Raw genomic sequence first — 16,545 nt, 5'->3', positions numbered from 1 at the left:
ATCACACCTTTACCTGTGTAAAATAAGTAGCCAGTACCACTTTTCCTATCAATTATTTCCCATCTACTATAATAACCACAGCTTCTATTTTTATTTCTATCCCTTTATGGCAAAGGTATTTATATACAAATATTACAAAACAATTGCAAAAACAACTCATAATTAAAAAGCATTGAATAAAAATTAATATTAGAGCAGGGACGTGCGGTCAGGGGAGGCAGGGGAGGCAGAGCCTCACCGCTCTCATCATGAAAAAAAAGGGAAAAGGGAAAAAGCACTGAGGAGCCTCGGGGAATGGGACTGTGCGAGCCGTGGTCCCCTTCATGTTGACTCAGGAAGGCGGGGAATGGGACCACGTGTACAGGACAGAGAGAGGTGCAGGAGGCTCCTCTAGCCTCAGCCTCCCTCCTGCACACATGGTTCCATTCCCCACCTTCTGTCGGGTTCTGACGCCGGAGCTCATGTTCCAGGGCGAATGCGTAAGCACGAGCGGCTCCCTTCCTCGCACTGAGCAATGGCAGGTTTATGGGAAGTTGCTTGCGAAAGCAGAAAGTGCGACAGACTTTTCGGACCGTCAGCTACCATTTCCCTGCCAGCTCGGTCGCGAAAGGACCCTGGAAACCGAGTCGTGGCCGGCGCCTTGTTAAGAATTCCTCACCTTCCTGATGACATCACCAACCTCACCAGCCATAAACCTCACCGCACGTCACTGTACTAGAGTATGCAATAAAACTATTAAAAGTTTAGAAAAACATATCCATTCATCATTTTGTGCTGTGTTTATCTCCTTTCCTATGGCTTGGTGGGCATGGCTTAGTGGGCATGGCAGAAGGATACTGTAAAATCTCTATTCCCTCCCCACTCCAAAGGAAGGTTACTGAAAAATCCCCAGTTCCTCCTGATCAGCCAGGACTTGGGAGGCAGAGAAAAGACGGGGCAGGGCCAGTCAGAGGCGGCATTTACTGGTTCTTTGAACTACTCAAAATTTCCGCTACCTATTCTCCAGAACTGTCAGAACCTGCTGAATAACACATCTTAATAATGCTATCAATGTGAAAATGAGAAACTTCCCATTTCAAATTGGCCTTCAATAGCAATATTTCACTGGCTGATATCCAGTGGTGGTATTCAGATGGTTCAGACTGGTTTGGGAAAACTGGTAGGGTGACCTGCACCCACCCGCTCCAGTTCTATGCCATCCTATTTAGCCATGTTTTCTAAGCCGCACACATGCGTGCAAGCCACACGTGCAAGCAAAGCGCATGTGCAGAAGCAAAGTGAGCATGTGTGCGTGCATGCTCACATTTTCAGTGTGTGGCAAACGGGTGGTAAACTTATGTGAAACCCACCTCTGCTGATATCCTAAGGCCTCAGGAGCAAACAGGACATAGGGTTCAACAAGTTGTATTGCAGAGAATAGGTTCTTTCTCTCCAATAAAATCACCAACTGAAGAAACGACACAGAGCTTGTAGGGAAACTCCATCTTCTGTCATTAGCATTGATGGTGAACTCTCAGATGCCTTATTAGTCTTATTAATGGGAGCCAGTGATGTGCGGTGAGGTTTATGGCTGGTGAGGCACTGACACAGTGGTGGGTTTCAAATTTTTTTACACTTGTGGACTTCAATTCCCAGAATTCCACAGCCAGGCATGCTCAGTTCTGATTTAAAGCGACCGCATTTGTTTTTCTCCTTTGCGAAAAAAAATTCCTTCTTTCTTTTTCTTTTTCTTCTCCCTTCCCTTCCTTCCTCCCTCTCTCCCTTCCTCCCCCCCCTCTCTCTCACACACACAGAAGTTGGATTGGACTATCTCTCCTACCCCCTTCCCTCTCTCTCACTCACTCTCTCTCAAACACACACAAACACACACACACACACACACACACACACAAAGTTGCATTGGAGGTAGAGCACCAGCGAGGAGACCACAGGAGGAGGCAGGAATCCAGTCAAAGAGCCATACTGGAGCACACACACTTTCCCCAGCCCCGGAAGGATCCAGCCTAGCTTCACTGATTACAGGTTTGAAAAGGCAACGTGGCTCTGTTTGCAATCAAACTACACTTGGGGAGGGAAAGCACAAGCCAGGTGCCCAAAGCCCTGCACCAGCCTTTGCCTAAAGCCCCGCACCAGGAGGATGAAGTTTGAATTCCTCCCCCTCCCTCTGACCCACACATACCTTTTCCAGCTGTTTCAGAAAGGATTTCAACTCTGCTCTTGCCTCGGGTCCTCTGAAGAAGCCCCGCCCAAACGAGTGCCCTCTACTATGAGGCAGGAGAACTGCGTGCCTCAAATATGTCAGTCATTTTTAGGCTTTTAACCCTTGCTTAACTCTGCTCGAGTGATCATAAAACGCCTAAAGTCAGATTAGATGAGGCAAGCAGTTCTCCTGCCTCATAGTAGAGGACACTTTTTTAGAGGCTTTTTTAAACAGTTAAGCAGAGTTATCCACTGTGAGGCAGCAACTAGCTCAGCCTGACCTCAGCTCTCGCCTTTTTCCTTTTACATTTTTTTCTTTTCGTGATGACAGTGGTGAGGCTGTGCCTCCCCTGCGTCACCTGACTGCACATCACTGATGGGAGCTAAAACAATGGCCTTTTTTTGTCCATGGGACAAATATTCAGCATTGTTGACCTCTTTCATGGGCTGTTGCTTTAGTGGTGATTTCATATAGCCTTTTTGACATGTGACATAACATATTATGATTAAGATAGCATGACAAATTGGGGTGTAACAGGAAAGGAAAAGTATGTTTCTTTACAACAAGGAAAGATTTTGTGGAAAAAACAACTGTTTCATTTGGAAAAGTATGCATTGATGGATTTGGCTAATAGTAAACCAGCTAGTCCAGAAATGTCTACCTCAGTTTCCTGATGACTGAGAAGAAAGTTCTTCCCAGCCTTAATACCTAACATTTTTGAACTAGAGATCCTGAGATCTGGACCTTCTACCTATGTTTTGTGCTCGGGTTACTAATACTCCATGACTTAAATTGGGATATGTGTCTCAATATGATTTTTCCCGGCTTAAATAACCTCCTTAATAGGGTAGCATTTCTGTCTGAAGGAATTTATTTGGAGTTTTAAAAGTACATAGATGATTTTGCAATATTTCTAACATCCTTCTCAATTTATAGCAATTGCTATAAATAGTCAGAGAAACATTTTTAAAAATGCAAATCACTTTTCTTTCATTCTTTGAATTAATTTCTCTAATGCTAAATGCTTCATACAAATTTTCCTGATGTAAGCCCTTTTTCAAATGTGCAACTGTCACTGTTTGCACACAATTTCTACTTTCTTTTCAGGTGGGTTTTTGGAAAGAGAAGGATAAAGTCCTTATGGAAGCAAATTCTTCAATAGAAACTCTGGTATTCTTTTACATCTGTATATCAAATAAGCAAATTCATAAATGCAAGAGTGAGAAATACCAGAGTAAAGGAGTTAGATAAATATTTCTGGGTTTAATCAACACACAGATAAGAATTTGTAAAGCATAGATTACAGATGTTGACCACTATGGGCCTACATTTGCATGCCCTATATTCACCCACTACTAAATCATTATGGAGAGGAAATGTGTTATTTCTGTTCCCTTCCCAGTGATTCTGTATCAAGATTATGCTATTATTATCACTGGAAGCAGTTTGGAAGTAGACATTTACTTTCCATGGTCCTGCTGCAGAATTTGCCTTCCCATTGTCATTAGTAATAAAGGAAGCAGTAATCTGTTCCTGATAAAAAAAATGACATGCTGATTAGTAGAATAGAGAGGTAAAAAATGAAACTGTAGGCAATGAAACTTCACTGCAGGACACACAAGGCTCCCAAATATCAAGTTAACTCATTTTCTTCAGCAACGTATGGTTGCATTTGGCTGTTTCCTATACAGGTAGTTCTTGAATTACCAATTGGGACAGAAATCTCATTTGCTAAGTGAAGTTGTCACTAGATGTCATGGGACTGTTTCACTCAACGGCTGTTATCCTGGCACTTTTGGCTGTGATTGCTAAGTGATGATGTGGGTTGTTAAGTAGACAGAGTCTCAGGTAAGGATTACCAACGGTCTCACGAATGGCTGGGAGAGTCCTGGGAGGCCCAGGTGTGAGTTGTGGGAGTGTTGAAATGTGGTACAAAGCTACAGAGGACTATGAAATCGTCACCGTCTACCTGACCCACCAGCTCAAACAAAACTGCCCATAAAGCCCTACTGCTCATGTGGTTTCGCCAGTGTAAGCAAAGTACATTTTCCTCCAAGTTTTGATTTCATATATTGGAATGGGGAAATGAGTAGGAGGCTTAGGCCACTAGTAAGCTTGCTTATACTCAGAAATTGTTTTCAATGTTTTATGTATTGATTTATACATAGTATCTTAGCCAAGTTACTTTGTCCGAGGTGGATTACCTGTAAAATTCAAATAAGGGGGGAAAATGAACCTAATTAACACGGACTAAATTTGTAAAAATTAGAGTAACAGAGTAAAATCCAGGGCGGTAGCTAAATTCAAAAGCCACAAAAAAGAAAGACAAATAATTCATCCTAGGTGGAACTATCTCAAGGGTTCCTTCTTTAGGTGCAATGTGTATTATTTCATTTGTGAAACATAGAACTAAAGTTCTTTTCATTCTTGCTTTGTATGCTCTGTGCTTTGTAGTTACATCTGTTTCAGCTATGGTCAAAACTCTGAGAACTGTACGTCTGTGTTTATAGATACATGTATGTGTGGTTTCCTATTTAAATCATAGCATCAACGTGACCATGTAAGTAAAATGAATTTATTTATCTCTTCCTAAAATATATTCATTTTATATGTTTAGATCATTTGTTGGGAAAAGAAAAACTATATATTTAAAGTAAAAAGAATAACATGAGCATCTGAAATTATACTCATAGTTCCAGATACCTAACCTGCAGAAAGGATATTGTGGAAAGCAACATAAGCCCTAGTAGGCTACATCCTACCTGGGCTGTTATTGAGTATAAAGTTCTCTGCTTCTGCCGATACCATCTGTTGCATTTTGATTAATTATTTTGGAGAAACCGATCCTTTTGTTTTTTGTTCCATAATTTAGCTCCAACTCTGTCCAGAGGTTTAGTACAGATAACCTTTACTGTAATCTGGCACATAAAGGATATTAATATTATTGCCAAATAAGCATATATGGGTAATGTTTGTCATACAAGGTGGTTAGCAGAAATACTGGAAGGAGCACTGGTATCTTTTCCAGTTGTTTTCATATATCCAGCCAATATCATTCCTCTATTCTGCTCTAAATATATGATCTCTTTGCAATAGAATATGGGACTTTGCAGGTGGAAAGGCAAATTTGTGCAATTGTCTGAAAGCTATAACTTGAAGTGTTTACAAGCAGTAAGCAGTTGAAACCAGTAAACAAAGGGAGATATAGATTTATCTCTTTCTCACATGCAGGAGGAACTGGCCTGAGCCTTCATACTATTATTGGCTCATGGGGTGTGTTCATAACTGAGCTTAGTCTGACAATGGCAAATGAAGCCTTGTGTGGAGCACAGAACGATGCCAAGGTCAGATTGTGGTATGTGGATACTTTCCCAATTAGAGAAACCACATTCTACAAAGTATGGCTTGGTGAGGCTGCTTTGTTTGCTTGGTCAGAATAATCAATATTATAGTCTCAGGTAGGCTTGCAATCTGCAGTCCCTGCAGTCCCTTGGATTGCAAGGCGATCAAACCGGTTAGTCCTAGTGGAGATCAACCCTGACTGCTCTTTAAGGCCAGATTCTGAAGATGAAACTCAAATACTTTGGCCACCTAATGAGAAGGAATGACTCACTGGAGAAGAGTCTAATGCTGGGAAAGACTAAGGGCAAAAGAAGAAGGAGACAACAGTGAATGAGGTGGCTGGATTAAGTCATAAAAGCAGTAGGCATGGCTTAAATGGACTCCAGAGGATGGTAGAGGACAGGAAGACCTGGAGAAATGTTGTCCATGGGGTCACGATAGATGGGACATGACTTCACAACTAACAAGGCCCTGCAAAAGACCTAAATATATACATATATACAAAAAAACTCCACATCAACTGGTGTATTGCTTGTTCTTATCAGTTCGGAGTGATTAGGAAAACTACCCCAAATATTTTAAAGTACATCCTTGTGGAAGATGACTGGGGAAAAGATTTGGATTTGATCAATTTGCTACTTGTTTTCTGCAATTTTTGTAATTTCTTAAAGTCACTTAAAAGAAGGGAGATCATGGTTCAGAAGACCATGAGTAGAGTCAATGGCTGTCAATTTTACTCTTAGCAAATGTTTGGGTTTGATTAGGCCAACTATAAGAGCTAGGATCTGAATGGAATTTATATATTATTAAACTTGTCCTTCTGTTTGAAGCTTTCAAGTTTACAAATTGGTGCATCATAGGGCAACAATTTTTGAAGCAAGGTACCACAAATGGCCCAACTTAAAGAATGCTTCCAAAATCTGAGACCCATTTACTTCCTTGTAATTGAAATTTCAAGAACCACTTGTATTTGCAGTTACGGCTATTGTAGCATTGCTGCAGTTAGCTTCAGTTATGTGATTGTGATTTCTGACTGCATTTCCCAGAAGCCCATAGGCAAAGAAAGGTTATCTGCATTCCTTCTCATTGGGGTGCCTGGCAAGACTCAGTTGCATACCTGAAAATTAATTACCAGATGGTGGAACAATGAATGATCCTGCTATTATAATCAACAAGGTCACATTCCCTGTGGTGTCCTAATCTACTGAGAGTTTCAAAAAGAATTATTGTGTTTCTGTTTGAAACATGCTATTGCATAACTTTGTTTTCTTATCTGCACGTGGCTATGCAAAGCTAATTGCAGATTTTTTTTAAGCTAGTAACTATTAGCAAATAGTTAGGCTGACTGGGTAGAATGCAGTATTGCAGGCTAATTCACTGCTTACTGCCAGCAGATTGATTCTGACTGACTCAGGATTGACTAAGCCTTCCATCCTTCCGAGGTCAGTAAAATGGGGACCCAGGTTGTTGGGGGCAATATGTTGACTCTGTAAATACTAAGTGCTCTGGCTATTGCTTTCCCACTGAGGAGCATTGTAATTGTTTAAGGACCTGCTTGCTGACATACTGATGGTAAGATCTGAAAGCTTTCTGATGTACTTAAAGATCTGAAAGCTTTTTTTATAGTCTGGCCAGCATTGAAGGACTTGCCACATTGCATCAGAAGTGGAGGGTTTTGTTGTTGTTGTGATGACAATTTATGAATAAGGGACTTGCTCTGGCACAGGTGGAATTGGAGATATTGGTAGGACATGGGAGTAGCAATATATCTGCCAAAGGAACTGGGATGACTGGAAGAGATCATCTTTTTTATATTAGGTGACTTTCTTGGCAAACGGCCGCTGTGAAGCAAGACAGAAATTCTACCCTAATCCTTCCAAACTCAAGGGTTTAGAGCAAGGGTGAAATCTACTTAGCTTCACTACCGCTTCGCAAATGTGAGCGCATACGCCATGTCCGCACATGCGCAGGACCTTCTGCACATGCGCAGAGCATCAAAAATGGAAATCCTGCTTTCTAGCTAGTATAAATCACATGTTACAGTTGATCATCAGAAATACTGATTCACTCGAACTGGTAGAATTTTTTAATTTCCGCTTTGGGCAAACGGGTAGCATTTTTTACTACCAGTTCAGGCGAACTGGTCCGAACCAGTAGCATTTCAGCCCTGGTTTAGAGATTAGGATTTAGATTAGACAAGAGAGTACAGGGCACAGGTGGCAGATCATTCCCCAATGAAGTACTAGAATGAAAACATGACGGGAATTCTGGTGCTGTGACAATGGGTCACAGCATCCAACTTCCATCCAACTTCTTTATAGTCCAGATGAGTCCGAGTGGTTGGAGATTCCTAGACAGCAGACATTATACTACCATTGAGTGGGGAGTGGAGCTGCAAACTTTTTTTAAAAAAAAAAGATGGTTAAAATAAACCTCAAAATTAAGAAGGAAGTTATGCAAATCTCCCGAGTTTCCTCCAATACACCCTGGGTTTGTCTCCAATTGGATTATCATGTCTGCAACAGATAATACTAGATTGATGTTATGCAGGAGGTATAATGCTAATATGCAGGAATATGGGCATTCCAACTATGCTGAGAGACAGGGGGAATATATTGAGGGGTGTTGTATTATACATGTAAAAATAGCCAAGGTGGTGTAGTGTTTAGTGTGCAGTGCTGCAGGCTACTTCAGCTGACTGCTAGCTGCAGTTCGGCAGTTCAGATTTCACTGGCTCAAGGTTGTCTCAGCCTTCCATCCTTCCGAGGTTGGTTAAATGAGAACCCAGATTGTTGGGGGTCAAATGCTGACTCTGTAAATCGCTTAGAGAGGGTTGTAAAGCCCTATGAAGTAGTATGTACGTCTAAGTGCTATTGCTATTGCTACATGCATCAAACTTTCTATACTGTGATCAAACCCACATAAACATTTGTGATAGCTGTAAACACTGAAAGTCTACTTATACTTAAGAAAGCTTCCACTTCTATTTGAGTCTTTTTTTTAACACAGAGAGGACAAAGACAAGGAAAGTTACGCTTTATCTGTAACAGGAAAATGCCTTGGCCCTGCCTGTCTTCTTTTCTCTTTCTTTGAGGCAATACAACAGACAAGTTTAATGTTTGGTGTTTACATTTTTAGTCCTCTTATTAAATCGGTATGTGATTCACAAAATAGTTTCTATATCATCCAACACTAATTTCCTCGACTTTGAATCCCAGAAGATTGTTTCAGTTTTTTCCACATTGCAGAATTTCGTTTTTCTGTGGTTTATGACTACATGATCAAGGAGGAAAGCCTGGGAGATATATTTAACTTTCTGTAATAAAATGTACATAGAAAGGTCAATGTTTTGTTATTTGATCCCGTAGGTCTGATTATAAACCGAAAAAGAAGTATCTGTCCCTGGGACATGGAGGATCCACAATGTATTAGACTTTAAAAGGCATCATGTGCAGCTTGAAATGATCAGAAAGGAAAAACGATGCCAGCATAGATGTCTCTGAAAAGATAAAATTTTCTGAGAGTTTAAGCTGCCATATTTGTAACATAGCCACACTTTGCAGTTTGTAGGGTCATGTGGAGAAGGATATGATGATAAAAAAAAGTTTCTTAAAAATATAATATTGCTATCTTCAAGGAACTAAGTCCCAAACTATGTCTTACTGAAGTTCATGGCTTAGTTTCGGTAAATCTGTAACTTGCTTCTTGGAAGCCCGGCTGCCAGCAGTTCATCCCTCATTCTTTTCCCCCTCTATCTCAGGATGAACTCTGATTAATTTGGGAGCATTAAAAGTGAACTGAGAAACTTAATCCTATCCTATTGCTTGGATCTAATTCTGTTCCTATCTTGATATCACTTAGCTGCCTCTGGCCTTATGTTAGCATTCTTGTGAGTATAAAAAAAAAAAACTAGACAGAAAATCAGTATAAGAATGCCCATTAACTCTTCCTGTCACTCTTCTTTCTGGCTTTATCTATCCACATATTTCTTGTATAACAGATTCTACATGGAAATTTCCTTGGCTAGAAAAAATCCTCACTCCTGAATTCATCTTTAACATGTAGCAGGTTAGAAGAAGAGTAATGTATAGTTAGTGATGCTAAGACTCATCTTACTTAAAAAAAAATATGGATAGTCAATTCTAACAGGGTTTCTGAAATATGAAGTTGTGACTAGGAAAGGATGTCTTCCTATGAATTACCCATTACTTGTACTTTCTTTTCAGTCCCTGACATTTTCAGAATAATATTCATTCTTCATCTAGATCAGTATTTCTCAAACTTGGTAACTTTAAGATGTGTGGACTTCAACTCCCAGAATTTCCCAAACAGTTTGCTGGCAACTTCAAATTGCCAAGTTTGAAAAATATTGATCTAGATCAGTGGTTCTCAACCTGTGGGTCGGGACCCCTTTGGGTCTTTCAATGACTCTTTCACAGGGGTGGCCTAAGACCATCGGAAAACACATATTTTCAAAAAAATACGGAAAACATAAAATAAATTTTATGGTTGGGGGTCACCACAACATAATGAACACATTAAAGGGTCGCGGCATTAGGAAGGTACATAATGTAAGGTACAATGGTACATAAGTCTTAATGGAAATTTCAGAACAGAGGGAACATAACTTTCTCAGGTTGCTCTTGGCTTGGTCTGATCCTGACAAGGACTCTGAGATAAGGAAAATTGTTTTTTCTGAAAGAAAGAAAAGTAGAAGAAATTGTTAGGAATTGAATCAATCTTCTCAATCTAATTTATTAGCTTAATGTCCAGGATCTACATATAAAGTCTGTGGAGTTGGGCATTTATTTATTTTGAATTTATTAGCTGTTCAGATTCAATGGACTCTATATGTAGACCCTAGACATTAAGCCAGACATTAGGTTAAGATTATTTATTCTGTTGCCAACAGTTCTCTGGAGAGCACAGTCTTATGGTCTTCATGCAGAGAGCCTGTCTGTCTGTCTGTCTGTCTTTCATTGATTGATTCATTTATTGATTGATTGATTCATTCATTTAATTTCTAAAGCTGCCTGTCTCAGTCAATGACTCTGGGTGGCTTGGAATTCAAAAGCTATATTACAATTTATTGTTTTAAAACAATTTTAAAAAAATGGGAAACGGGGCCCTTGGTATAGTCAGCATCCAGGATCATAGCCAGGTTTTAAGTCCTTATCAAGGACTTATCAAGGTTGGGGACCTAATCTCTGAAGGAAGGATGTTCCATAGAGCAGAAACCACTGGAAAAAAAACCTGTCATCTAGTCTCTGCCGGCTGACACTCTTTAGCTGGTGGGATTTGCAGTTTGACCATTCTACTAGATCAAGTTGGATGGGTGGAGACTCTTGTATGAAATGCATGTGGCCAATCACAGGTTCTTATTGTTTGGGAACAAATTCCAAGGAGCTGATTTATTCACCAGCCCTTGTTCCACCATGATTGTTGACTCCACTGAGAGAGCCATCTTCAGTCTTCTGTTGCTTCCCTGGAAGTCCCGATAACACACACTTTTTTTTTAATTATGGAAAAATATTCCTTTTTATGAAACATAGGTGCCCTCAATAGCAAAAAAGCTGGAAGGAAATTCCCAGAGGATTTTAGCTCAGGACTAAAGTCTATTACAACCTTCTTTTTAAAATATGTAATTATCTTGACAAGATAGAGTGCCTTGTCTGTTCATTGAGAGACAAATGCAGAAAGGGCTTTGTACTGAGAGAGATGATTAATAGTCTTTGTCAGTAATGGGAAAAAAGGATAACTTGACGGGTTTCATATGAGTAATTTCCATGTACTCTAAGAGCATTTTTATAACGTTGAAAGATCGACTGTAAATTTACCGCCTTGATATAATCTTTTCTTGTTGGTCAGTTCTCTATCAATTTGTTATAGTGTCTCCTTTGCTAGTACATCAGCTGCTAAGCATTCACTTCTATATGGAAGTGAATTTTTTATTAACAGAAAATGGAATGGGATATAATTAGGCATAATTCAGCCCAATTTGTATTTTTGGATTCAATGGTAGTATCACTGCAGGAGGATTGGACTTTTTATGAGATAGAAACATATTTATAGTGCGTGACATTTTCTATACCAACTACTTAGGTTTATGTCTGAAGATCTTACAGTTTGCTTTTTGGGCATGGTTTGCACCAAAGGAATTATATCATGACAAAATACACACATCACTAGATTCTAACTTTACTCCAAATATGACAAATTAAAGGGATGTTAGGTAGCAATATTGGGACACAGTGGCTCAGTGGCTAAGCTTGTTGATCAAAAAGGTCAGATGTTCAGTGGTTCAAATCCGTAGCGCCATGTAATGGAGTGAGCTCCTGTTACTTGTCCCAGCTTTGGCCAACCAAGCAGTTCAAAAGCATGTAAAAATGCAAGTAGAAAAATAGGAACCACTTTCAGCATTTAGTCATGTTGGCCACATGACCACAGAGACGCCTTTGGACAGTGCTGACTCTTCAGCTTTGTAACAGAGATGAGCACTGCCCCCTAGCGTCAGGAATGACTAGCACATTTATGCAAGGTGAACCTTTACCTTAAATAGCAATGTTCAGAAGAACTTCACCAAATACTTTATGGACTCTTGCTCCTCTTGATATTGTTTGCATTATGTCTGGCTATGACTTAACTCCATTTCTTGCAGGGATATATGTTTAGGTCTACCAGGAGTTGGAAAATAAAATTCTTCATAAATAGTCTGACTAATAGTGAAGTGAAGTGGTGTATCTCATGAACTTGATTTTCTCCATAATTCACTTTTAGTAGTTAATGAAGTGTATTTCTTTTTTTTTTGATATAACAGAGGGAAAACTCATTCTCTCTCCCCCCCCTCTCTGTCTGTCTCTCTCTCTCCCCCTCCCTCCCCCTCTGTGTGTGTGTGTGTGTGTGCGCGCGCACATAAAGTCTCCCTGCTTGCCTCCCTTCTTGCTGGTGAGAACACCTTTGTACTATATTACTTATGTTCTTTATATACACTGTCATTTTGATCAGCACCCAGTGCATAAACTGTAATCTCCCTCTGCCGGACTATACCTCTTTATAATGTTCGTCTCTGCATTTTACTGTATTCGGAAATTGCAGGTGTGTTATTCATCAGAGTCCAAAAGTCAATTTCTAAACATGAATGCTGTTTTTAGACAAGTTTACCCAGAGGTTCTTTGTGATAAGAATCATTATTTCTTTTCTCCAGGTTGATCAGGCCTTGTTTCCAACAATTTCCTCTTAGCTTTTCCCCTGGGGTCCCATGGCTTGGTACAAGTAGATGTTTACCCTCTGCTAGCGGTTGGGGAGAGAACCATATTTGAGAGTCTGGCTTGTTAAGGCAGTCCCAGTAGTTACTCTTGTGGTACCAAATGCACCATACCACAGGGGGCCCTCCTTTAGCTGTTATGAATGGAGTACTATGTTAAGTGGCAACTTTTACGAAGGGGTTAATATGTCTGAAGTCCACTGAGAACAGTTAGGACAAGAAGAGGCAAGCAGCTATCATGGTTAATTAGCAGATACTTGAGTGATCCCGCAGTCTGGGATAAAGGTTAGAGGGGAAGGGGACTGAGATAGGAGAAAAATTAACAGTACGTCTGACAAGGGCAAGGACTTGAGGAAATGCTTGCTGTAACTGATGGATGTTATACAAGCTATTCTTTGACATTGATGAAAATACCTGAGAGAACTGGTGCTAGAGTTACTAGTATGGTGGAAGGATAATGTGAGAGAGTGAATACCTGCATATGCTTCAATGCTGGTCTAAGTTGGAGGCTTACAGAACATGCCCTTTGGGACATCACTTGCTAACTACCAGCAGGTCTCAAGGGAAAAGAAGGCTAAAATTGGGGAATGGGTGTTCCCTTCATAGTTAATATCCCTGCCTTTCTTTCTTGTATTAAGAAGGATATTTTGAAAGGAGTTGTGTTCACTTGAATGTGTGTAAAAAGCCTCTGCAGAAATCAGAATTTCACAATGTATCTAATGACCTGGAGATTTTTCCTATTAGGGACAAGCAATGGAAAGGGGCATTGCGAATTTTATATTCACTTTTGAAACTGAGTTACAAAAATGTTGCTTGAAATTTTATATGAAAAGCATCGAATAGTGTTTGAATATGTTTCTTCATGATGGAATTTATTTATTTCTTTATGTATTCAATTTCTGCAGCAGCTCACCTTAATCAATGACTCATGGCTCAAAATTCAAAAATAATATGCTATGATTAAAGCATTAAAACATTTTAAAACAATAAAAGCTATTAAAAATCCAAATAAATATACACAGCAGCCAAGATGCTTAGCTTGTTAACCATAAAGCCAAAAAATGGCTCCTTGACACATTCAGCATCACTTGCTTGGGAAAATAATCAGGTTTTTAGAGCCTTTTGAAAGGCTAACAGGGTTAGAATCATTTTAATCTCTGAGCGGAGAATATTGTCCAATCTGCTAGATCAAATTGGATAGGTAGAGACTCTGAGAAAAATATGTTCCTTCGTGGTTCCAAGCCATGTAGGGTTTAAGGGTGACAACCAGCACCTTGATTTGTACCTGGAAACATACTGATAACTAATGCATCTCACACAGTAGTGGCATATTTGTGCCATATACCTGTTACCATTTACCCTCTCAGCTGGCACTCTGCGCCAGTTGAAGTTTCTGAATGGTCTCCAAGGGCAGCCACATGTAGAGCATGTTGTAGTAGCTTAAAAGAGAGATCACAAGGGCATGAGTCGCTATTAGCAGAGCCTCCTGGTCCAGGAATGGGTGCAACTGTTGCATCATCCAAAGTTGTGCAAAGGCCACAGCTACTGATGCCAGAAACCATGAAGTTAGGACAACCTCAATATTGTGTACTGGTTTGCCTGGGATGTTTATTTATTCTTCATAAATAAGTTCCACTGATACTTTAATAATTTTTTTTCTGTCATTTATTGTGGTTTATTTTCTTTTATCTCAGTGTATGCCTTTTCTCAGTAATTCTGAGTATAAAAAGAAATGGTCCTTATTGCCTTTAAACCATACTATTGGCTGTGTCCATTATTCTTGGGCTGACATTTTGCTGTTTCTGAAGGGAATTGACAAGTTGTTAAGTCATCAGCTTTTCAGAAAAATCATCTCACGTATTCCTACCCTTTGTCTTTTTTTTCCAGATCGAGAACGGATTGGCCAAGATTCTGCTTATGAGCAGGAAGGAAAAGTGCAGTTTGTCATTGACGCAGTCTATGCCATGGGTCACGCACTGCACAATATGCACAAGAACTTGTGTCCAGGGAAGGTCGGTCTTTGCCCCAAGATGGATCCAGTAGATGGTGGAGAGTTGCTCAAATATATCCGGAATGTCAATTTCTCAGGTCTGCCTTTGAAAGAGCACCATTAAGGTTAACGTTACCAAACTGGATTAATGTTAGGGCTATGGCATTCCATAAGTAATAGGAAAGGGGGGGAAATCTTATTGGCAAGACTTTTTGGTCTTGTTTGTTTTCTTTCAATTCTCCCTTCCTAATATTTAAAATATATATTTAAGTTTTGAGATGTAGTAAGAGGCATATAGAACTTAAATGCATGGACTATTTACTGCTTGTACATTTACATTTACTTTGTATGTATTATATATATTTACTTTGTATGTATTATACATACATACATACATACATACATACATACATACATACATACATACACATATATAGCCCAAGCTTGAAGATGGCAGGTGAGATCCCATTCCAACCGGTATAGTTAGAACGGACCCGGTGTCGCCGCGTAGAGCGTGCATGCGTCGTACCTGCCTGCAACGCCTCCTTAAATCTCCACGACGCTCCAGCTGCTTGGCCTGTGCGGAAGCGCCAAAGGCTTAAAGGACAGGTAAAGAGCTTGGGCAGGCGGGTGGACCCTCTGGAGCACCATACCAGAACGGTACCCGGTGTTCCGGGCAGGCTCCGGTACACCCGTACCGGGGCGCACCACCTGCAACCAACACTTCTTAGTGCTTCATAGCCCTCTCAAACTGGTTTACAGAGTCAGCATATTTCCCCCAACAATCTGATTCCTCATTTTACCGACTTTGGAAGGATGGAAGGATGAGTTAACCTTGAGCCAGTCAGAATCAAACTCTTGGCTATCGACAGAATTAGCCTGCAATACTGCATTCTAATCACTGTGTCTCACTGTGTCTTTTATTCCATCATTATTCTATTCAAATGAGGAATTCCTTCTTAATAGCTCTTATTCCTTCATTCCTTCCTCATTGATAAAGTATCTTCTTTGATAAAAAAATATTTCCTCTCCCAATTAGTTATTCCTTTACATCTTCTAAAGTCCTCACATTCTCACATTGTATGTTTTTAATATATGGGCTTTCCTTCAGCCTACTTATTACATCTATTTATCTTTCCACTGCAATCCCCTACAATCTGTCTCCCTGATTTATTCTCTCCCTAGCTAGTTGTATGAGTTTCCTGCTTCCTAATGTTATTGGGATTTATTTGTGCAATTCATGTGATTTTGTTTTAATGTGAAGTTTGGAGGGGGGGGCAACAAAAACTCTTGAAGCAACTCATTAAGCAAACCACTGTAACTAAAGATTTCATTAAACTTGTCATCTGGTAACATTCTACTGTATGTCATAAACTTCCTTTAGTATGACTGGGAGTGCCCATTTACTCCTACAGCCGAATAGCTTTTTCTTCATTGAAGTTGTCTTTTATATTAGGCATATTTTAAAACACCTCTAAAACAAAAGTGAGGACAAAAATATTTTACAAATGCACAAGTGATTAACCTTCCCATTTTAACATGGAGAAATGGCCTTTTGGATGCTTGGATTTAGAGGCCATTTGCTGTATATTTTCCACTCCATGAGAAATCTGTAAAAAGTGGATAAAGGAGAACAGCAACTAGATTGTTTCTATGACTCTGAATTCCAAGCTCATCCATACATGGAGAAGATCTTGATATAAACAACGGTGTTTTATTTCCTGAAGAAATCTTCTTTTGTACCCCCTG

General features: G+C 39.8%; 1 protein-coding gene across 1 annotated transcript in view; it reads left to right on the top strand.

Annotated features, from left to right (window-relative positions):
- The window catches only part of GRM4 (glutamate metabotropic receptor 4), a 341,390-nt gene that overhangs the window by 269,259 nt on the left and 55,586 nt on the right, over positions 1-16,545 (top strand). The window contains exon 8 of the mRNA XM_081949329.1: positions 14,694-14,894. Within this exon, the coding sequence (XP_081805455.1) occupies positions 14,694-14,894 (201 nt within the window). The remainder of the gene's footprint in view (positions 1-14,693; positions 14,895-16,545) is intronic.

This window comes from Natrix helvetica, assembly GCF_964273705.1.
Source record: "Natrix helvetica genome assembly, chromosome: 3".
NCBI lineage: Eukaryota > Metazoa > Chordata > Lepidosauria > Squamata > Natricidae > Natrix > Natrix helvetica.
This window is presented reverse-complemented; position numbering and strand designations above follow the sequence as displayed.